General features: G+C 67.8%; 3 protein-coding genes across 3 annotated transcripts; 2 read left to right on the forward strand and 1 right to left on the reverse strand.

Moving 5' to 3' along the window:
- The first annotated feature begins 6 nt into the window (after nt 1-6).
- LOC130160509 (uncharacterized) lies at nt 7-2,218 on the forward strand. The gene is made up of 4 exons (XM_056363075.1): nt 7-128; nt 197-341; nt 1,956-2,070; nt 2,162-2,218. The coding sequence occupies exons 2-4, from the start codon at nt 249-251 to the stop codon at nt 2,188-2,190; spliced, it is 237 nt and encodes a 78-aa protein (XP_056219050.1). The 5' UTR covers nt 7-128; nt 197-248; the 3' UTR covers nt 2,191-2,218.
- Nucleotides 2,219-2,308: 90 nt separating this feature from the next.
- On the forward strand, nt 2,309-9,524 carry LOC130141092 (serine/threonine-protein phosphatase 1 regulatory subunit 10-like). The gene is made up of 6 exons (XM_056321758.1): nt 2,309-2,454; nt 3,386-3,617; nt 7,275-7,389; nt 7,465-7,627; nt 7,761-7,811; nt 9,491-9,524. The coding sequence occupies exons 2-6, from the start codon at nt 3,495-3,497 to the stop codon at nt 9,522-9,524; spliced, it is 486 nt and encodes a 161-aa protein (XP_056177733.1). The 5' UTR covers nt 2,309-2,454; nt 3,386-3,494.
- A 1,227-nt stretch (nt 9,525-10,751) lies between these two features.
- On the reverse strand, nt 10,752-20,452 carry C18H2orf42 (chromosome 18 C2orf42 homolog). The gene is given in 12 exon segments (XM_056321712.1): nt 10,752-10,885; nt 10,888-11,030; nt 12,678-12,837; nt 12,938-13,038; nt 13,702-13,809; nt 15,176-15,280; nt 16,719-16,823; nt 17,184-17,294; nt 18,008-18,302; nt 18,304-18,723; nt 18,725-18,847; nt 19,899-20,452. Coding segments are annotated over 12 exon segments (1,782 nt in total). The 5' UTR covers nt 19,935-20,452; the 3' UTR covers nt 10,752-10,810.
- Between the last annotated feature and the right edge of the window lie 882 nt (nt 20,453-21,334).

A 21,334-nucleotide genomic window follows, 5' to 3' on the forward strand; every position in this document is an offset into this window, starting at 1 on the left:
TACTTCGTCACCACCGGCGGCTACGACTTCTCCTCCACGAACGGCACCAACGGCATCTGCTCCAGCGCCGGCTGCGACGCCGACTCCCTCACCCACACCATCCAGTACGCCACGCGCTTCCCCAACGTGTGAGTGGGGTGGGGGAGGGGGCGCGGGGTGGGGGGGGTTGGGCAGGGTGCCACCGGCCTCCTGCCAGCCCCTTCCTCTGCCCAGGTCCTACCTGGCCATCCCCGCCACCTCCTGGGTGGATGATTTCCTCGACTGGCTCAACCCCACCGGCCGCTGCTGCCGCATTCACCAGTTTGGCAACCACACTGGGGAGTTCTGCCCCGCCACCAGTGGTGAGGGGGCGCGGGGGGTGGCACGTGGGGTCTACGCTGGGGTGCTGTTGGGTGCCCACCGTGGTGGGTGGCCATTTGGGTGTGCATTGGGTGCCCACCATGGTGGCCATTGGTTGTACGTTGGGTGCCCACCACGGTGGCCATTTGGGTGTACGTTGGATGCCCACCATGGTGGCTGTTGGATGCCCACCATGGTGGGTGGCCATTTGGGTGTACGTTGGGTGCCCAGGGGATATGGTGTGTGCCCACCATGGTGGCCATTGGGTGTACATTGGGTGCTCACCATGGTGGTCATTGTGTGTACATTGCATGCCCACTAAGGTGGCTGTTGGGTGCCCACCGTGGTGGGTGGCCATTTGCGTGTACGTTGGGTGCCCAGGGTGTACGTTGAGTGCCCACCACGATGGCCATTTGGGTGTACGTTGGATGCCCACCATGGTGGCTGTTGGGTGCCCACCATGGTGGGTGGCCATTTGGGTGTACGTTGGGTGCGCAGGGGGTATGTTGAGTGCCCACCACAGTGGCCACTGGGTGCACATAAAGTCCACACCATGGTGGCCACCATTGTGTGTACGTTGGATGCCCACCACGGTGGCCATTTGGGTGTACATTGGATGCCCACCATAGTGGCTGTTGGGTACCCACCATGGTGGGTGGCCATTTGGGTGTACGTTGGGTGCCCACCATGGTGGCTGTTGGGTGCCCACCATGGTGGGTGGCCATTTGGGTGTATGGTGGGTGCCCAGGGGGGTATGGTGAGTGCCCACCATGGTGGCCATTGGGTGTACATTGGGTGCCCACCATGGTGGCTGTTGGGTGGCCAGTTGGGTGTATGTTGGGTGCCCACCGTGGTGGGTGGCCATTGGTTGTACGTTGGGTGCCCACCGTGGTGGGTGGCCATTGGTTGTACGGTGGGTGCCCACCACGGTGGGTGTACATTGGGTGCCCACCATGGTGGGTGGCCATTTGGGGTGTACGTTGGGTGCCCAGGGTGTACGTTGGGTGCCCACCATGGTAGCCATTGGGTGTACGTTGGGTGCCCACCACGGTGGCCATTTGGGTGTACGTTGGATGCCCACCATGGTGGCTGTTGGGTGCCCACCATGGTGGGTGGCCATTTGGTGTGCATTGCATGCCCACTGTTGGCATGCTTGGCACTGTTGGCTGTTGGGTGGTCATTTGGGTGTACGTTGGGTGCCCAGGGGGTATGGTGGGTGCCCACCATGGTGGCCATTGGGTGCCCACCGTGGTGGCCATTGAGTGTACATTGGGTGCCCACCACGGTGGCTGTTGGGTGGCCATTTAGGAGTACGTTGGGTGCCCACTATGGTGGCGGTTGGGTGGCCAGTTGGGTGTACGTTGGGTGCCCACCCATGGTGGGTGTACGTTGGGTGCCCACCATGGTGGCTGTTGGGTGCCCACCATGGTGGGTGGCCATTGGGTGTACGTTGGGTGCCCACCATGGTGGCTGTTGGGTGCCCGCCATGGTGGCCACTGGGAGCCTGTTGTGATGTCCCCTGGGGGCCTCGCGGGTGCCTGCCGTGGTGCCCGTTGGGTGCTGGCCCCGGCTCCCCGTGGGCGCCCGCGGGGCGCTGAGCGCGGCTGTGCCCACAGATGACCCCACCTGCTTCAAGTGCCTCAAAGTCACGCGGCGCCCGACGGTGGAGGAGTTCGAGCGGTTCCTGCCCTGGTTCCTCCACGACCGCCCCACCCTGCAGTGCGCCAAGGGGTAGGTGCCACCTGGGGGGGACACCCCGGCTCCGGGTGCCCCCTCCCCACGGCCCTGGGAGCCCCCCTCACCCCTTTCCCCCCTCCCGCAGCGGCCTGGGCGCCTACGACACGGCAGTGAGCATGGACGCCAACGGCACCATCCTGGGTGAGTGCAGGGTGGGTGGCGCAGGGTAGGGGGGCACCCTAGGGTGCACGGCTGACCCCCCACCCCACCCCGCCATCTCCGGCAGCCTCCCGTTTCATTGGCGTACCAGCGCCCGCTGCGCACCTCGCAGGAGTACACGGCGGCGCTGCGGGCTGCCCGCGCCCTGGCCGAGGAGCTCACCGCCACGCTGCGCCGCGTGCCCGGCACCCATCCAGACTTCCGAGTCTTCCCCTACACGTGAGCACCCGCCGCGGGTCGGGGCGCTCAGCTGCGGGAGGGTGGGGAGGGGGTGCCCGGCGCAGGGTGCTGTGGGTGCTCCGGTTGGGGGTCAGGTGGGTGCCCAGCTTGGGGTGCTGAGCCGGGGGGTCCGTGTGGGTGCTGAGCTGGGGGTGCTGAGCTGGGGGTCCGTGTGGGTGCTGAGCTGGGGGTGCTGAGCTGGGGGTCCGTGTGGGTGCCTGGTGAGGGGTCCGTGTGGGTGCTGAGCCGGGGGGTCCATGTGGGTGCTGAGCCGGGGGTCCCTGTGGGTGCTGAGCCGTGGGTGCTGTGGGTGCTGAGCGGGGGTCCCTGTGGGTGCTGAGCCGGGGGTCTGTGTGGATGCTGAGCCGTGGGTGCTGTGGGTGCTGAGCCGGGGTCTGTGTGGGTGCTGAGCCGGGGGGTCCCTGTGGGTGCTGAGCTGGGGGTCCGTGTGGGTGCCTGGTGAGGGGTCCGTGTGGGTGCTGAGTCGGGGGTGCTGTGGGTGCTGAGCCGGGGGTCCCTGTGGGTGCTGAGCCGGGGGTCCCTGTGGGTGCTGAGCCGGGGTCTGTGTGGGTGCTGAGCCGGGGGTCCCTGTGGGTGCTGAGCTGGGGGTCCCTGTGGGTGCCCGGTGAGGGGTCCCTGTGGGTGCTGAGCTGTGGGTGCTGAGCGGGGGTCCGTGTGGGTGCTGAGCCGGGGGTCCCTGTGGGTGCTGAGCTGGGGGTCTGTGTGGGTGCTGAGCCGGGGGGTCCCTGTGGGTGCTGAGCTGGGGGTCCCTGTGGGTGCCCGGTGAGGGGTCCCTGTGGGTGCTGAGCCGGGGGTGCTGTGGTGGTGCCCAGGTGGGGGTGCCCAGCCGGGCGCTGTGGGTACCGGCTGGGGGCACCCCGCGGGGGGGGCACGGGCGCTGGGTGCCAGCGTGGCGGTGACGCCCCGGCAGGGTGACCTACGTCTACTACGAGCAGTACCTGACGGTGGTGGCCGAGGGGCTGGTGACGCTGGCGCTGTGCCTGGTGCCCACCTTCGGCGTCTCCTTCCTGCTGCTGGGCATGGACCTGCGCTCCAGCGGCGCCACCCTGCTCACCATCGCCATGATCCTGGTGGACACCGTGGGCGCCATGGCCCTCTGGGACGTCCCCTACAACGCCGTGGCCCTCATCAACCTTGTCGCGGTGCGGGGCACGCGGGGTGGCATGTGGAGCACGCGGGGTGGCACGGGGACCTGGGGCATGTGGGGTGGCACAGAGAGCACGTGGGGTGGCACAGGGGGACCTGGGGCACGTGGGGTGGCATGGAGAGCACATGGGGTGGCACATGGGGTGGCACGGGGACCTGGGGCACGTGGGGTGGCATGGAGAGCACGTGGGGTGGCACATGGGGTGGCACAGGGACCTGGGGCATGTGGGGTGGCATGGAGAGCACATGGGGTGGCACATGGGGTGCACAGGGACCTGGGGCATGTGGGGTGGCACATGGGAGGGCACAGGGACCTGGGGCATGTGGGGTGGCATGGAGAGCACATGGGGTGGCACAGGGACCTGGGGCATGTGGGGTGGCATGGAGAGCACATGGGGTGGCACATGGGGTGGCACAGGGACCTGGGGCACGTGGGGTGGCACGGGGACCTGGAGCACGTGGGGTGGCATGGAGAGCACGTGGGGTGGCACATGGGGTGGCACAGGGACCTGGGGCATGTGGGGTGGCATGGAGAGCACATGGGGTGGCACATGGGGTGGCACAGGGACCTGGGGCATGTGGGGTGGCACATGGGGTGGCACAGGGACCTGGGGCATGTGGGGTGGCATGGAGAGCACATGGGGTGGCACATGGGGTGGGCACAGGGACCTGGGGCATGTGGGGTGGCACATGGGGTGGCACGGGGACCTGGGGCATTGTGGGTGGCATGGAGAGCACATGGGGTGGCACATGGGGTGGCACAGGGACCTGGGGCACGTGGGGTGGCACGGGGACCTGGAGGCACGTGGGGTGGCATGGAGAGCACGTGGTGTGGCACATGGGGTGGCACAGGGACCTGGGGCATGTGGGGTGGCATGGAGAGCACATGGGGTGGCACATGGGGTGGCACAGGGACCTGGGGCATGTGGTGTGGCACATGGGGTGGCACGGGGACCTGGGGCATGTGGGGTGGCATGGAGAGCACATGGGGTGGCACATGGGGTGGCACAGGGACCTGGGGCATGTGGGGTGGCACATGGGGTGGCACGGGGACCTGGGGCATGTGGGGTGGCATGGAGAGCACATGGGGTGGCACATGGGGTGGCACAGGGACCTGGGGCACGTGGGGTGGCACGGGGACCTGGAGCACGTGGGGTGGCATGGAGAGCACGTGGTGTGGCACATGGGGTGGCACAGGGACCTGGGGCATGTGGGGTGGCATGGAGAGCACATGGGGTGGCACATGGGGTGGCACAGGGACCTGGGGCATGTGGTGTGGCACATGGGGTGGCACGGGGACCTGGGGCATGTGGGGTGGCATGGAGAGCACATGGGGTGGCACATGGGGTGGCACAGGGACCTGGGGCAATGTGGGGTGGCACATGGGGTGGCACGGGGACCTGGGGCATGTGGGGTGGCATGGAGAGCACATGGGGTGGCACAGGGACCTGGGGCATGTGGGGTGGCACATGGGGTGGCACAGGGACCTGGGGCATGTGGGGTGGCATGGAGAGCACATGGGTGGCACATGGGGTGGCACAGGGACCTGGGGCACGTGGGGTGGCACGGGGACCTGGGGCATGTGGGGTGGCATGGAGAGCACATGGGGTGGCACATGGGGTGGCACAGGGACCTGGGGCATGTGGGGTGGCATGGAGAGCACATGGGGTGGCACATGGGGTGGCACAGGGACCTGGGGCACGTGGGGGTGGCATGGAGAGCACGTGGTGTGGCACATGGGGTGGCACAGGGACCTGGGGCATGTGGGGTGGCACATGGGGTGGCACGGGGACCTGGGGCATGTGGGGTGGCATGGAGAGCACATGGGGTGGCACAGGGACCTGGGGCATGTGGGGTGGCACATGGGGTGGCACGGGGACCTGGGGCATGTGGGGTGGCATGGAGAGCACATGGGGTGGCACATGGGGTGGCACAGGGACCTGGGGCACGTGGGGGTGGCACGGGGACCTGGGGCATGTGGGGTGGCATGGAGAGCACATGGGGTGGCACATGGGGGTGGCACAGGGACCTGGGGCATGTGGGGTGGCATGGAGAGCACATGGGGGTGGCACATGGGGTGGCACAGGGACCTGGGGCACGTGGGGTGGCATGGAGAGCACGTGGTGTGGCACATGGGGTGGCACAGGGACCTGGGGCATGTGGGGTGGCATGGAGAGCACATGGGGTGGCACATGGGGTGGCACAGGGACCTGGGGCATGTGGGGTGGCATGGAGAGCACATGGGGTGGCACATGGGGTGGCACAGGGACCTGGGGCATGTGGGGTGGCACATGGGGTGGCACGGGGACCTGGGGCATGTGGGGTGGCATGGAGAGCACATGGGGTGGCACAGGGACCTGGGGCATGTGGGGTGGCACATGGGGGTGGCACAGGACCTGGGGGCATGTGGGGTGGCACATGGGGTGGCACGGGGACCTGGGGCATGTGGGGTGGCATGGAGAGCACATGGGGTGGCACATGGGGTGGCACAGGGGACCTGGGGCACGTGGGGTGGCACGGGGACCTGGAGCACGTGGGGTGGCATGGAGAGCACGTGGGGGTGGCACATGGGGTGGCACAGGGACCTGGGGCATGTGGGGGTGGCATGGAGAGCACATGGGGTGGCACATGGGGTGGCACAGGGACCTGGGGCATGTGGGGTGGCACATGGGAGGGCACGGGGACCTGGGGCATGTGGGGGTGGCATGGAGAGCACATTGGGGTGGCACATGGGGTGGCACAGGGACCTGGGGCATGTGGGGTGGCACATGGGGTGGCACGGGGACCTGGGGCACGTGGGGTGGCACATGGGGTGGCATGGGGACCTGGGGCACGTGGGGTGGCACATGGGGGTGGCATGGGGACCTGGGGCATGTGGGGTGGCACATGGGAGGGCACGGGGACCTGGGGCATGTGGGGTGGCACATGGGGTGGCACGGGGACCTGGGGCATGTGGGGTGGCACGGGGACCTGGGGCACGTGAGGTGGCACATGGGGTGGCACGGGGACCTGGGGCATGTGGGGTGGCACGGGACCTGGGGCACGTGAGGTGGCACATGGGGTGGCAACGGGGACCTGGGGTATGTGGAGCACATGGGGTGGCACGTGGGGTGGCATGGGGAGCTGGGGCACGTGGAGCACATGGGGTGGCACATGGAGCATGTGCGGTGGCATGGGGACCTAGGGCACATGGGGTGGCACATGGGGTGGCACGGGGACCTGGGGCATGTGGGAGGACGGGGGTGGCACATGGCACGGCCTTGGGGGTACAGGAGGTGGCAGAAGGCCCAGGGACATGCAGGGTGACATGGGGACAGAGCAGCCTGGGACATGTGGGATGGCAGAGGGGGTACGTGGGGTGGCATGGGGACGCCTGGGGTGGCATGGAGGCACACCTGGGGTGGCACGGGGACACCTGGGGTGGGCATGGGGACACCTGGGGCGGCATGGAGGACATGTGGGGTGGCATGGGGACGCCTGGGGTGGCACGGAGGCACGTGTGGGGTGGCTTTGGGGGTACAGGAGGTGGCAGGTGGCCTTGGGACACGCGGGGTGGCACGGGGCCGTGGGGGCGCACCGGCACGGGCCGGGCACCCAGTGCCAGCCCGTCGGGGCGCCCCGGGGTGCCCCCAGGTGACAGCGGGTCCCCGCAGGCCGTGGGCATCTCGGTGGAGTTCGTGTCCCACCTGACGTGCGCCTTCGCCCACAGCCCCGCGCCCAGCCCGCGTGGGCCGCGCCGCCGACGCCACCGTCAACATGGGCAGCAAGGTGGGCACGGCGGCGGGACGTCCCCCCCCTCCCCTGGCCGGGGTGACCCGGCCGGCGCTGACCCTGTCACCGCAGGTGGTGGCCGGGGTGGCCATGACCAACCTGCCGGGCATCGTGGTGCTGGCCTTCGCCAAGGCGCGCCTGGTCCAGGTCTTCTTCTTCCGCCTCAACCTCATCATCACGCTGGCGGGGCTGGCGCACGGGCTGCTCTTCCTCCCCGTCCTCCTCAGCTACGTCGGTAAGACCCCCCCGTGCCCCCCACCCCACCCCCCCTTGGGGACGGCGCCCCCTCCCCCGCTGTCCCCCCCCTGTCCCCTCCCCCCCCCCCTCCCCCCAGGACGATGGCAGCCTGGCCCCAACTGTCCCCGCAGGACCCAGCCCGCGGGTGGCGGCGGGGACACGGCGGGGGACACGGGGGGCGGGTGTGGGGCAGGGTGTGGGGCTGGCCCTCGGCAACCCCTGCTTCAAGGACAAGGACAAGGACAAGGACAAGGACTGAGCCCCCCTGCCCCTCGCCCCCCCCCCCCCTCCCCTACGGCTCTTGTATTTAAACTGGTTTTCTCAGACGCGGGACTGGGTTTAATTGGGATGTCTGGGGCACGCGGGGACATGCGGGGCACAAGGGGACGGTTGGGGACAAGGCAGTGGGTGGCGTGGGGACGGGGGTGGGGGTGGGGGCATGGGGGGTGTCACAGGGAGGTGTGGGGCACACGGACCCCGTGGGGGACAAGGACACCATGGGGGGGACAAGGACCCCCTGGGGCGCCCCCCAGCCCCCCGAGTGCCACCATCGCGCTGTGGGCAGGGAGACGGTGGCTGGAGGCCGTGCGGGGAGGAATGGGGGCACTGGGCAGTACTGGGCTGGTACTGGAGGTGCTGGGAGGCACTGGGATGGCTCTGCGTGGCCACTGGGAGCACTGGGGGGCACTGGGATGGCCCTGAATGGCCACTGGGAGCACTGGGGGGCACTGGGAGCACTCAGCTGGTTCTGAGAGGGTACTGGGAGCGCTGGAAAGGCTCTGAATGGGCACTGGGAGCACTGGGGGGGGAACTGGGATGGCTCTGAATGGGCACTGGGAGCACGGGGATGGCTCTGGGGGGGAACTGGGATGGCTCTGAATGGCCACTGGGAGCACTGGGGGGTACTGGGAGCACTCAGCTGGTTCTGAGAGGGTACTGGGAGCGCTGGAAAGGCTCTGAATGGGGCACTGGGAGCACTGGGGGGGGGAACTGGGATGCTCTGAATGGGCACTGGGAGCACGGGGATGGCTCTGGGGGGGAACTGGGATGGCTCTGAATGGGCACTGGGAGCACTGGGGGGCACTGGGATGGCTCTGGCGGGGGGGGGACTGGGATGGCTCTGAATGGCCACTGGGAGCACTGGGGAGCACTGGGATGGCCCTGAATGGCCACTGGGAGCACTGGGGGGCACTGGGAGCACTCAGCTGGTTCTGAGAGGGTACTGGGAGCGCTGGAAAGGCTCTGAATGGGCACTGGGAGCACTGGGGGGGGAACTGGGATGGCTCTGAATGGGCACTGGGAGCACGGGGATGGCTCTGGGGGGGAACTGGGATGGCTCTGAATGGCCACTGGGAGCACTGGGGGGCACTGGGAGCACTCAGCTGGTTCTGAGAGGGTACTGGGAGCGCTGGAAAGGCTCTGAATGGGCACTGGGAGCACTGGGGGGGGAACTGGGATGGCTTCTGAATGGGCACTGGGAGCACGGGGATGGCTCTGGGGGGGAACTGGCATGGCTCTGAATGGCCACTGGGAGCACTGGGATGGCTCCGGGGGGAACTGGAATGGCTCTGAATGGCCACTGGGAGCACTGAGGGGGAACTGGAACGGCTCTGAATGGCCACTGGGAGTACTGGGCTGGTTCTGAGAGGGTACTGGGAGCGCTGGAAAGGCTCTGAATGGGCACTGGGAGCACGGGGGGGGAACTGGAAAGGCTCTGAATGGCCACTGGGGGCACCGGGATGGCTTTGAATGAGAACTGGGAGCACCGCGGGGCACCGGGCTGGTTCTGAGAGGGCACTGGGAGCACTGGGCTGGCTCTGAATGGGCACTGGGAGGCGTTGGGCCGGTTCGGGGGGGGCAGCGGTGACTTCTGGGAGAACCTGGGGGCTCCTTGAGCTGCTCGGGGGGAGCTGGTGGCCGGGGGGGGGATGGGGGGTGAGGGGGGGCCCCGCCGTGGTTGGGGTCTGTGCCCAGCCGGGCACTGGTGGGGGTGCGGCCCCCCCCCCCCCATGGGTGCCATGTGCCCCCCCCAAGGGTGCCATGTGCCCCCCGATGGGTGCCATGTGCCCCCCCGATGGGTGCCATGTGCCCCTCCCCCATGGGTGCCATGTGCCCCCCCCCAAGGGTGCCATGTGCCCCCCCGATGGGTGCCATGTGCCCCTCCCCCATGGGTGCCATGTGCCCCCCCCCAAGGGTGCCATGTGCCCCCCCCCCCCCATGGGTGCCATGTGCCCCCCCGATGGGTGCCATGTGCCCCCCACCCATGGGTGCCATGTGCCCCCCCCACCCATGGGTGCCATGTGCCCCTCCCCCATGGGTGCCATGTGCCCCCCATGGGTGCCATGTGCCCCCCGATGGGTGCCATGTGCCCCTCCCCCATGGGTGCCATGTGCCCCCCATGGGTGCCATGTGCCCCCCCCACCCATGGGTGCCATGTGCCAACCCCCCCATGGGTGCCATGTGCCCCCCCCCCCCCCAAGGGTGCCATGTGCCCCCCCGATGGGTGCCATGTGCCCCCCCCAAGGGTGCCATGTGCCCCCCCCCCCCATGGGTGCCATGTGCCCCCCCGATGGGTGCCATGTGCCCCCCCGATGGGTGCCATGTGCCCCCCCCCACCCATGGGTGCCATGTGCCCCCCCCCCCCATGGGTGCCATGTGCCTCCCCGATGGGTGCCATGTGCCCCCCCCACCCATGGGTGCCATGTGCCAACCCCCCCATGGGTGCCATGTGCCCCCCCCCCAAGGGTGCCATGTGCCATGCGGCCCCCCCCCCCGGTGAGGTGCAGCTCCTGCAGCCAGGGCGTGGGTACCGCCGGGCTCTGCAGTGCAGGGACCCCCCCCCCAGCGACCCCCACGTAGGGACCCCCCTGAGCCCCTCTGGGGTGTCTGCCGCCCCCCTCCCCCCCCCGGGTGGGTGCCACCCCCTTCCCCTGCCCCCCACCCCTCCTGGGTGTCCCCCTTCCCCTGGTATTGCCTGACCCCCCGCCGGGGTGCCCCTCCTGCCCACCTTGGGGGGCTTCTCAATGTGCAGCCCCCCCCCCTGCCCCCCCCAGTGGGTGCAGGGATGCTCAGAGCACCCGGCGAGGGGGGTGGGACACGCGCATTTATTTTGTGGGAGCCCACCTGGGTGCTGGCAGGCCCACGGGGTGCCCCCCTCCGTGGGGGGGGGGAGGGGGGGGGCTCAGGGGAAGGTGATGGTGGTGAGCGGGGGGAGCTCCAGCGCGGGTTCCATGGCGGGGGGGGGGCGGTGGTCGGGGGGGGGCCCCCCGTGGTGGCCGTACCCCCGTGGTGGCCGTACTGGAACTTGATGCGCAGCTCCCCGATGCGGGCCTGGGGGAGGATGTTGGGGATCCACTCGATGATGAAGGGGGTGGGCTCCTTCTGGGTGGGGGAGGTGTTCCCTGGGGGGCGAGGGGGGGGAGTGTGGGTGCAGGTGCCCACCCCCCCTGAAGCGGGCAGCTGGGGCACAGGGGGGCTGCGCTCCACCCCCCCAAGCCCAGCCCATCCTCCCCCCCCAACGCCAGCCCACCCCCCCCTCAGCCCAGTTCCCCCCCCCTCCCAGCCCAGTTCCCCCCCCGCCCCCAGCCCAGCCCAGTCACCCCCAAGACCAGGTCCCCAGCCCAGCCCAGTTCCCCCCAAGCCCAGGTCCCGCCCCCCCCCCCAGCCCAGTTCCCCCCCCCAGCCCAGCCCAGTTCCCCCAATCCCAGTCGTCCCCCCCCCAGCCCAGCCCAGTCACCCCCAAGACCAGGTCCCCAGCCCAGCCCAGTTCCCCCCCCAGCCCAGCTCAGTGCAGCCCAGTTCCCCCCAAGCCCAGTTCCCCCCCACAGCCCAGCCCATTTCCCCCCCAGCCCAGCCCAGTTCCCCCCCAGCCCAGCCCAGCCCAATTCCCCCCAAGCCCAATTCCCCCCCCGCCAAAGCCCAGCCCAGTTCCCCCCAAGCCCAGGTGTCCCCCCCCCTCCCAGCCCAGTTTCCCCCCCAGCCCAGCCCAGTTCCCCCAAGCCCAGGTCCCCAGCCCAGCCCAGTTCCCCCCAAGCCCAATTTCCCCCCCCAAAGCCCAGCCCAGTCACCCCCAAACCCAGTTCCCCCCCCCCAGCCCAGTTCCCACCCCTCCCCCCAGCCCAGCCCAGTCACCCCCAAGCTCAGTTCCCCAGCCCAGTTCCCCCCCCTCCAGCCCAGCCCAGTTCCCCCAGCCCAGCCCAGTTCCCCCCCCAGCCCAGCCCAGTTCCCAACCCCCCCCAGCCCAGCCCAACCCAGTCCCCCCCAAGCCCAGTTCCCCCCGCCAGCCCAGCCCAGTCCCCCCCCTCCAGCCCAGCCCAGTTCCCACCCCCCCCAGCCCAGCCCAGTCCCCCCCCAAACCCAGTTCCCCCCGCCAGCCCAGCCCAGTCCCGTCCCCCCCCAGCCCAGCCCAGTCACCCCCAAGCCCAGTTCCCCCCCCCAGCCCAGCCCAGTCCCCCCCCTCCAGCCCAGCCCAGTTCCCACCCCCCCCAGCCCAGCCCAGTCCCCCCCAAACCCAGTTCCCCCCGCCAGCCCAGCCCAGCCCAGTCCCGTCCCCCCCCCCAGCCCAGCCCAGTCACCCCCAAGCCCAGTTCCCCCCCCCAGCCCAGCCCAGTCCCCCCCCTCCAGCCCAGCCCAGTTCCCACCCCCCCAGCCCAGCCCAGTCCCCCCCAAACCCAGTTCCCCCCGCCAGCCCAGCCCAGTCCCACCCCCCACCCCCAGCCCAGCCCAGTCACCCCCAAGCCCAGTTCCCCCCCCCAGCCCAGCCCAGTCCCCCCGCTCCAGCCCAGCCCAGCTCCCACCCCCCCCAGCCCAGTCCCCCCCAAACCCAGTTCCCCCCGCCAGCCCAGCCCAGTCCCCCCCCCCGACCCCCCCAGCCCAGCCCAGTCACCCCCAAGCCCAGTTCCCCCCCCCAGCCCAGCCCAGTTCCCCCCCCCAGCCCAGCCCAGCCCGGCCCAGCGCTCCCGCCCCGGTACCGGTACCCCGAGGCGGAGCTGCCCAGCGGGGGGGCTGCGGGGGGGCCGTTCCCCGGGGCGGGGGGCTGCCCCACTCACCCACTTTGAGGAAGGTCCTGAGCTCCAGGGGCCGGATGGGGGGCTGCCGCTCGTGCCCGTAGGCCTCGGCGATGCTCTCCACCTCCACCCTCGGGCACCGGAACGGCTCGTAGGTCCCGTCCCGGTTCTGGATGAAGCTGCGGGTGATCTCCAAGGGCAGCTGCCGGCAAGGGGGGAGCGCTGGCGTAAGGGGGCTGCGTGGGAGGGGGCGCAGCAGCGGGGCTGGGCTGCCCCCCCACCCCCACCCCACCCCCCCTTACCTCGGGCGTATCGAAGATCTGCTTGACCTGCAGGACGTTGGTGATGTGCCACGTGTACTTGGAGAAGGTGCCCAGGGGCAGGGCGTCCTTGCGGACGAAAGCTGCGGGGAGGGAGAGGCTGCTGAGGGGGGGGCGGGGGGGGGGGCTCGCCGTGACGCTTGGGGGGGCTTTCTGACCCCTTCTCCCCCTTCCTCTTTGGTGGCTCTGCCCAGCCTTGCCGGGAGGCAGCCCCAGCACGCGGCGCCGTCCTGGCCAGGGGGACTCGGAATAAAAGTGAATTATCAAACAAACAAACAAAAAAATAATAAAACTGACCGATGAAGCCAACCCGGTGAGTTTGAAGGGGCGCAGACGCGCCGCCACCCGCTCTTTGGTGACAGACAGATGGAGGGGGACAAGCGGGGGGTGGTGACCCCGTCCTCCCGCAGCGCTGCCAGGGGGTGTTTAACCTCCTATCGAATCATTTCGGTTGGAAAAGCCCCCGAAGATGAAACCCAACCGTTAACCGGTCCGAGATGGGGAACAAAGTCTCGGTGGGTTTATTCCCGCTCAGCTCAACGCCAGCGGCTGGGCGCCCCCCCCCCCCCCAGCTCAGGACCCCCCCCCCTTAACCGCAGCCCAGGGAAAAGCCGCTGGAAACCAGAAGGGAGAGCGTGGAACTGTTGTTTGGTTTTTTTGGGTTTTTTTTTTCTTGCTGTTGCTGGTTTTTGGGCCCAGCGGCCGGCACCCAGCACGCCCCGCACGCCGGCGTGGGTGCAGCTGACCTGTGGTGGAGTTGGGCAGCCTCTTCTTCGCGCTCCCGCTGGAGATCCTCTGCTGCAGCGCCTCGAAGAAAGCCTGAGGGATGTGGAACACCAGCGGCTCCGGCTTGCCTGTGCGGGCACCAAGAGGGAGGCGTGGGGTGAAGGCGGGGGGGCTGCGGTGTTAGTGACGCCCCCCCCCCCCACCCCACTCGAGTTTTGAGCCTGCAGCAGCGGAGGGAGAGCACCGCCCGCCTCTGACGCCCTTCTCGGTAAAATATTTGCCCAGGTTGGGTGTTTCACGCCCCGCGCGCGGCTGCGCAGCCTGGTCCCGTCGCTCCTACCAGGCAGAACGGAACAGCAACACCTCACCTGGGGAGGAGCAGCCAGCCGGGCTCGCCGATCCTCACGGATCCTTTCCAACTTGGGATATTCTAGGATCTTTCCCAGCAGAGACTCCCCCTGTGCTCCAGGCAACAGCCCCAGCCCCCTGCGAGAGCCCCCAGCCCCTCGGTCACCCCGCGTGCCCCGGCCTGCCTCACCCTGGGGCGTGCAGCCGCCGGGCTGTGTCCCACCAGGCTTTCGGTCTCGCTGCAAAGCTGGGGTGACACTGCTGCGGGGAGCGACAAAACTGTTGTCCTAAGTGTCCCACCTCGAGGATTCTGTGGTTCTCAGAGCCCCTTGAGATCACGGAGCCCGACCACCAAGTGCGCACAGCTGCCCGTGGCTCTCAGCCGACCTGCCTGCGCCCTGTGCCACTTTGCGGGGCCAGCTGGTCACGTGTGGGTCTTGCGTGACAAACTTAAGAGCGCTCCAGCTCCCCTTCAGGCATTTTTGGGGGTCCCTCTCTTTAGGTGAGCCCAGCTGCTCGGCAGCAGGGGCCAGCCGGGCGCAGCAGCCCAGAGATTTATCAAGTCCGTCTCCAGAACGGAGCTTTCCAGAGCTGACGCAAGCTGCTGCCTCCGGCCAGGGGGTGGGCTGGAGACGTGCCCTGCCACCCACACAAGGCCCACGCTGCTCGTAGTGGGCAGTAGCCCACCCCCAGATGTCGTAGCCACGAGCTGTAGCTATACACGAGCCCCGTGCTGAGCACAGTCCTGCCGTCGAGGCGTGGTGGGGCCTGCGGAGGATGAGGAGGATGGCCACGGGAGGAAACGTGGATTATCGGCATGTCTGAGACTGATTTAACGCCACACGAGGCGTCCCACCTCTCCCACGTGGCCCCAAGCAGTTTAATATCAAGTATCAATAAGGGAATTTCTCCCTTCCCCAGCATAAGCATAAGCACCGGGCTGCTGCTAAGCGTTAAATCCACATGCAGAAATTAAATCAAAGCTCACTAATTGATAGAAACTTCCCAGGGCTAAAGAACATCGCTCCAAGCTGGAGAAAGCACTCGCCTCCCTCAGGGCTGACGGTTCCTTAACGCTGCCGCCACGTTAACGACGGAGGCAGCGCACGGAGGGGAGCGATGCCCAAAGGCTCCCCGAAGCCTTACCCTCAAACTGGTAATGCATGGTCTGATGGATGCGCTCGGTGACGCTGGCCAGCCAGTCCTGGAAGGAGAGCGTCACCTGCGACTCGTCCAGCAGCTGGGTGCAGCCTGTGCCACAAAAGGAGGGGACGTCAGAACCGGCGGCGGCGCGCAGGCGGAGCGCCGAGCCCGACGCCTGGGAGAAATCCCCTGCCCGGCGCTCCCCGCTTGACCTGCGCGAGCTTCCCCGGCAGCACAGGCACAAGTAACTCGCTCAGCTCAACGCCGGCGTTAAACAGGGCTCGGCAAGGCGGCAGGAGAAGAGGCGAACGCCGCGGGCCTTCCGGCGGCTCAGCTTCTCCGCTCCACCGGGCTCGGAAACGCGGGGCTGCGTAGGGCTGCGACGGCCCACAGCCCACGTCGGCTCTCAGCAAGAGCTGCAGCCTCAACACCTCGCTACAACTGTCATCTCACCAGGTGGCCGCCTCCACAGCACCCGTTCCTAGGGGAGGGACCCCCACGGCCCCCCCAAGGGCACCGACATGCCCCCCCCGGGGCACACCTGCGGCTGCGGGAGCAACACAAGCCATCGCGGGCTGCGGGGCGGGACGGGTGCGCTCTGTCTAGCTCAGGAGGGAAAGGGGTGGGTGGGAAACGAGCGATTAGTACCACTTTTTCCAGGCCAAAACTAAACGTTAAGAGGAACCAAAGCGCTACACAACGGCTCGTAACCCAGGCCCAGACCGCAGCCGGCACGGAGAGCGGCTTTCTCCAAAGGGCTCCGAGTGGCTGGGAAAACCCACGGGTTTTCGTGGCGTTGGACTAAGCCCTCCCCCGCCACACACCATACAGAACCACGTACCGACACACAGCCCCCTGCTCGGGCACCACAGGTATTACGTGTGTGCCCACGACAGTCTCCCCGAGGTGGCCAGGGCCACCCGAGTTCCCATCGCCTTTAACGCCGGCACGCTCCCTGCACCCCGCCAGAGCCCGGACCGTGCTTCCGAGCAAGGATCTGCCACTAGAAACCACAGTTACTCTGGTGACAAGTCCCCCTGCCAGCAGCTCTGGACATCAAGAGATGCTGCAAACATCAGCAGTGGCCAAAAAGCAACAGAGACCAGCTCACAACTTCGCCTAAACCGATTTGCCTGTATGTTTTGTCCAGGAGGGCGCTTAATTGTATCTGGAGACGTTAATGTCACACCTGTCCACTCATGACAGCGCTGGCGCTGCCACGAGCCAACTCCTTCAAGCTTGCCACGCCACGAAATCCACCAAAGAGCTGCCCTGGGAGGACACCGGCATTGTCCTTCTCTAACAACCCACCACTTCCAGGGCCAGGCAGAGCCACACGAGCTGCACACAGCTCCCGGCGACAGCGAGGGAGCCCAACTTCACCGCCTAGAGCAAGCGAGGGACGGAGAGGGCTTGGTCATCCCCCCTGCAGGGGTGACAGCAGCACAAAGCGAACGGCCACAGGCATCTGCGTGGTCCCTGATGGTGTCTGCCCGGTCCCCCGCGCGCTCCCGACCACCGGCGCACCGGCAGAGCCGAAGCTTACCTTGTCTTTTCAGCGAGGAGGCGACGGCCGGCTTCTTCAGGCTGCTTCTCCTGGGGGTGCTGTGCGCCAGGTCCTGAGCCAGGAGAGGGCTGGCCGCCTGCGCCCCTGAGGGATCGTTTCAGAGAGCGTCAGTGCACAAGTCGCAGGGCTCCGCGGGCACCCGTGCGGGCACCCTGCCGCAGGCAGAGCGGGCGGGATGGAGGAGTCACCTCTCGCCTTAGGGGTGGGCTGTCACCGCAGCTCTTCCCACCTTAACACCACTAACGGTCGCTACAAGACCTGCTCAGACTGGGCAGGAGCGCGCCCGACACCCAGAGCCGCTCCGAAAGCGCCCACCCGGCACCGGGCACGGCCCGCAGCCGGCTCCAATTCCGGCAGGGCCACCCCTCCTGCGGTCCTGCCCGCCGGGTGAGGGCTTTTGGCTTCGGACCGCGTCCGCCCCGTCCCACAGAGCCTCCAGCTCACCCGGCGCCGGGTCCTTTTTCCTCTTCTTGGGCTTGGCAGCGGCCACCTCCCCAGCCTGCGCCGTGGATTCAGCGCTGCCGACCAGCTGCGGGACCGCCATCCCTTTCAGACCTAGGAGAAACAAGCCTCTGTCCTTAAGAGCAGCTCAACCACGTGCACCAGCGCTGTGGGGACGTGAGGGTCTCGCATCCCTGGCCCCACGCTGGCGCTTCCCCCACCCCGAGACCTCCCAGCACACCCCAAACGCCTGCAGAGAAACCCCAAAGCCCTCACAGGCCTGCAGACGTGCTTTAGGGGGGAAAACACCGAGGCAAGGGGTGATTTTAATTCACTCGCATCACCCAGGTCGCTCTCCTCAGGGCAGATTTTCACCTTTGGGTGCCTAAAGACGGGGCAGAATTACCCAAGGGCACCTATCGGGGTACACAGACCCCCAGGGGACCGAACCCCAGAGGCGGCTGCTGTGGAAAGGGGGGGTTCACAATGAGCACCGCTCTGGCCCACAGGGGGAAGAGGACGCCTGGTGGCTCCCAGCGCAGAGAGGGACCTGACTCGCCCTCAGCACCCATCGCAGCGAAGCCCGGCGGGATGTGCCCACCCCGGCTCCCCGCTCTGCTCCCACACGCTGGGAGCCAGGAGCAAGGTGCAGCCCGGGAGGGATCACTCCCCACAAAGCTCCCTGCTCGCAGAGGGAGGGGGCAGGACCGAAAGCCCCGGCTAACGAAGCACCCACGGGTGTACGGGCAGCCCAGGCAAAGCCAGGTAGCTGCCAGAGCACGAGTGGGTGGCATCGGCCTCGCCGACATCCTCTGCGCATCACCTACCGCCGGAGTCGTAGGCGAGGAAGTCGGCAAACTCCTGCGCCAGGCTCTCGTCGCTGGCGAAGGCGCAGATGCAGGCGAAGAAGTGAATGCAGCGTGACGGCGGCACCTCCTCCTCAGCAGGGCCACCCTTGCTGGGCTTCAGAGCCTGGCAGGAGCAGGAGAACCTGTGGTCCGCCAGCGTCTTGGCGCTCATCTTCTGGGCGAAGGAGGCGTGCAGGTAGCCGAGGCTGTGCTTCTGGCTGGCCTTGCACTTCACCACCAGGATGTTCTTGGTGATGCGCTGCACCAGCGGACCCCGTGGGCTCGGTCGCCAGCTGCCATATGGTTTGTTTGGTTTCGGGCGAAGCCTGCATGGAGCTGAGCACCGAGCTTTTCAGGGTGAGCGGGGTGGCCTCAGTTTGGCAGTTCAGGGCCAGTTTGACGTGCTGGCACTGGTTCTCCACCACGCCTTGTGTGGAGGCTTTCAGGCACGAGGGCACGTAGCAGCGGCCGGAGCTGAGCTGCGTGATGATGGTCCCGTCCACCGTCTGGATGGCCGTCTCTGAGACCCCCAGCTCCACAAAGCACCGGTAATCCGGTCCCCGGTCCCTCTGCCGCACCGAATAAACCTGTAAGTCAGAGCCGGTGATGATCTTGACGGCATCGACGCTGGGCTGCTTGCGTGTGCCGTAGCGGAAAACGGTCCCGCAGTTCTTGTTCTTGCAGCTCAGGCCGCGGGGTGCCGTTGTAAGTGCCGCAGCGGGGACATTTGCGGATGCCCCGGAGCGTGGCCTTCCCCAGGTCAGACAGAAACGAGGGCACTTTGGTCCTCACCGATGCCGGCTCCATCCTCCAGAGAACCTGAAAGGGCAGAGATTGGGGAGGGGGCTGAGTTAACAGCTTGGGGAGGAGGGTGGGGTGGGAGGGACAGCGGGGATGCGGCGTTCTGCTGCTAAGACCTACAGGTCCCGGCAGCGGCCATCCTCAGTCCTCAGCGGTGGCAGAGATGGGGGGGGGGGGTGGGTGGGGAGAGAGGGAGGGGGGGGAAACCAGCGACTGCTGGGTGCCGGCAGGATGAGCAGGAGGCCCTGCCGGTCACTGTGCCACCCTGTCACTGTCCCAGGCCAGCAACCTCCGCTCCTTCCTTGCAACCGGGGCCCGAAGCGACGCCGCGCGCCTCTTCACAGAGCGACAAAGTGACACCCTTGGAAGCACCGGACCCCGACACTTCCAGCCTGGAGCCCATCCCCTGCTACTTCCCAGTCTTATCCCACGGGCTCACCCTCCGGGGGTGAATAAAACTACACAAAGGACGTGGGGTGTAGGTAAAGCTGGGCGGCCTGCCCACCGCTGTGGGGGGAACATGGGGGTGAAGGAGCTCACACAGCCCCCCCGAGCACTGGCCAAGTGTGCCAGAGAGACACCAGAGCAGAAATCCCACTGAGGCGGGTGACGGTGGGGACAAAACCCCACGTGGACGGGACAGAAACGGGGTGAATGGGGGGGGGGGGGATCCACCCACGCTGGGTTTCTGTGCTAGGCTGGTGGCCGAGGAGCCAGACAGCGGTTCCTGGTGAGCACCCCGGTGCTCGGAGGAGCTGCCAGCCCCGTGGCCCTGCTGTCTGAAGCACTGAGCGTTTCTCCCCTGTCCGGGCTCACGCAGTGCCCCGTCCCCAGCGCACGAGGCAGGCTGGGAGGGCGGCCCCCGCTGCCCTCGATCCCATGGGACAGCCCTTCGCTCGTCCCAGGCTCCACCTGGTGCTCCTCACCGCCACCAAAACTCCTTTCCTTGGGCAATACCAGGCACCGCGTGAAGAGCCACAAGCGGCTGAGACATCAAGTCAGCCTGTGCGCTCAGTGAGGGCAGCGGGCGCCAGACGGGGACCCTGGGAGGAGGCAAAGGGACATTTACTATAAGTGCCGGGGGTGTGACATCCCGTGGAGCCATCAGCACCGAGCGCCTGAAGGCAGATGTGAGCCGGGATGGCGGAAGGCAGCTCCCGGTGCTCCTGTGGCGACCGACACCAGGCTCAGCCCCTCAGCCGTTACTTAGGCGAGATGAATCCATCGGGGGTGGGAGGTATGAGCCCCCCGCCTGGCTGCAGGGGTCAGGGCACAGCTCAGGGCAGTGGGGCGCTGTGCCAAGCCCCCGGTGGGGGGGGAAGGCAGGGCCTGGGGGGTTGTGGAGCCCAGCAGCCCATCCCCCTCACCGAGGGTAGGCCCAGCGCGGCCCTGGGCCCTGCATGAAGAGCCAGGCCGGGCCCCCCCCGGTGCTGCGGGGCCTCCCCTCAGGGCCAGGCCCCGGCTCCCCCCACGGCCGGGCCCCGACCCCCCCCTCTGGGCCAGGCCTCCAGCAGCGGCCTCAACCGCAGCGCCTCGCCCACCCCTGGGCTGTGCGCTCCGCTGACGTCACTGCCGTGGCGTCGCCGTGACGTCACACCCCGCCGACTCAAAGCACGGGGGGAGGAGGCCTCCGTTTTCCCCGCCCCCCCCCTTCACACCCCACCCCCCACCCCCGCCGTGTGCGTGTCCCCCCCATGCGCCCCTCAGCGCTCGCGGCTTCCCAGCATGCTCCCCGCCGCTCTGATGTCACTTCCTGTCCCGCGCGCCCCCCCCCCCCCCCCCCCGCCTCCTTACCTGGGCGGCAGCGCGCGCCCCCCGCTCCTGCCCGCACCGCTGCCAGCGCGCCCCGCGCCCCGCCCCGCCATGGCGCCCCGCCCCTTCGCTCTTATTGGCTCGCCGTTGCCATGTGATACGCCGCGGGGGCTGCTGGGAGGTGCAGTCCGCGGGAGGGGGCGCTGCGCCACGGACTACACCTCCCAGCAGCCCCCGCGGCCGCATTTCACCGATTTCGCCCGTTTTCCCCCCCGAATTCCCCCCGCAGCCGCTGCCCGCCCGCCCGGGCCCGGCCTGAGCCAAAAAGCGCACACGTGCCTCCATTTGTCATTTTTCCCCCATTTCCCCTCTTTTTCCCCCCTTTTTTTTTTTCTATTTCCCCCCTTTTCCCCCCCATTTCCCCCTTTTTTAGCTTTTTTTCCCCCAATAAAACGTTGTTTTCGCCCTCGAACGCTACAAAACCCCAGTTTGCAAAGCTCCGGCTACCTTCCCGGGGGAGGGAAGGCGCTCCCTGCACCAGCAGGTGGGTTGTTTTTTTTTTTGGGGGGGGGGAGGGGAAATTTAACGCAATTATTTAACCCAATTATTTAAAAACAAAGAGAAGGGGTAGGGGAAATTTAACACAATTATTTAAAAAAAAAAAGAACAGGCTGAACTTTGTATTCCAAAAGTACCAGAGTGTATATTTGATATCCACATGCAAAAAAAAAAATAAATTTTAAAAAAGGTGAC

The sequence above is a fragment of the Falco biarmicus genome, chromosome 18 (genome assembly GCF_023638135.1).
Source record: "Falco biarmicus isolate bFalBia1 chromosome 18, bFalBia1.pri, whole genome shotgun sequence".
NCBI classification, from domain to species: domain Eukaryota; kingdom Metazoa; phylum Chordata; class Aves; order Falconiformes; family Falconidae; genus Falco; species Falco biarmicus.

Coding starts and splice junctions, on each gene's coding strand:
- LOC130160509 (XM_056363075.1), top strand. CDS start 249: ATGATTTCCTCGACTGGCTCAACCCCACCGGCCGCTGCTGCCGCATTC. Junction 342..1,955: donor GTTCTGCCCCGCCACCAGTG/GTGAGGGGGCGC, acceptor CTGTGCCCACAG/ATGACCCCACCTGCTTCAAG. Junction 2,071..2,161: donor ACCCTGCAGTGCGCCAAGGG/GTAGGTGCCACC, acceptor CCCCTCCCGCAG/CGGCCTGGGCGCCTACGACA.
- LOC130141092 (XM_056321758.1), top strand. CDS start 3,495: ATGGACCTGCGCTCCAGCGGCGCCACCCTGCTCACCATCGCCATGATC. Junction 7,390..7,464: donor CCGTCAACATGGGCAGCAAG/GTGGGCACGGCG, acceptor CTGTCACCGCAG/GTGGTGGCCGGGGTGGCCAT. Junction 7,628..7,760: donor CGTCCTCCTCAGCTACGTCG/GTAAGACCCCCC, acceptor CTGTCCCCGCAG/GACCCAGCCCGCGGGTGGCG.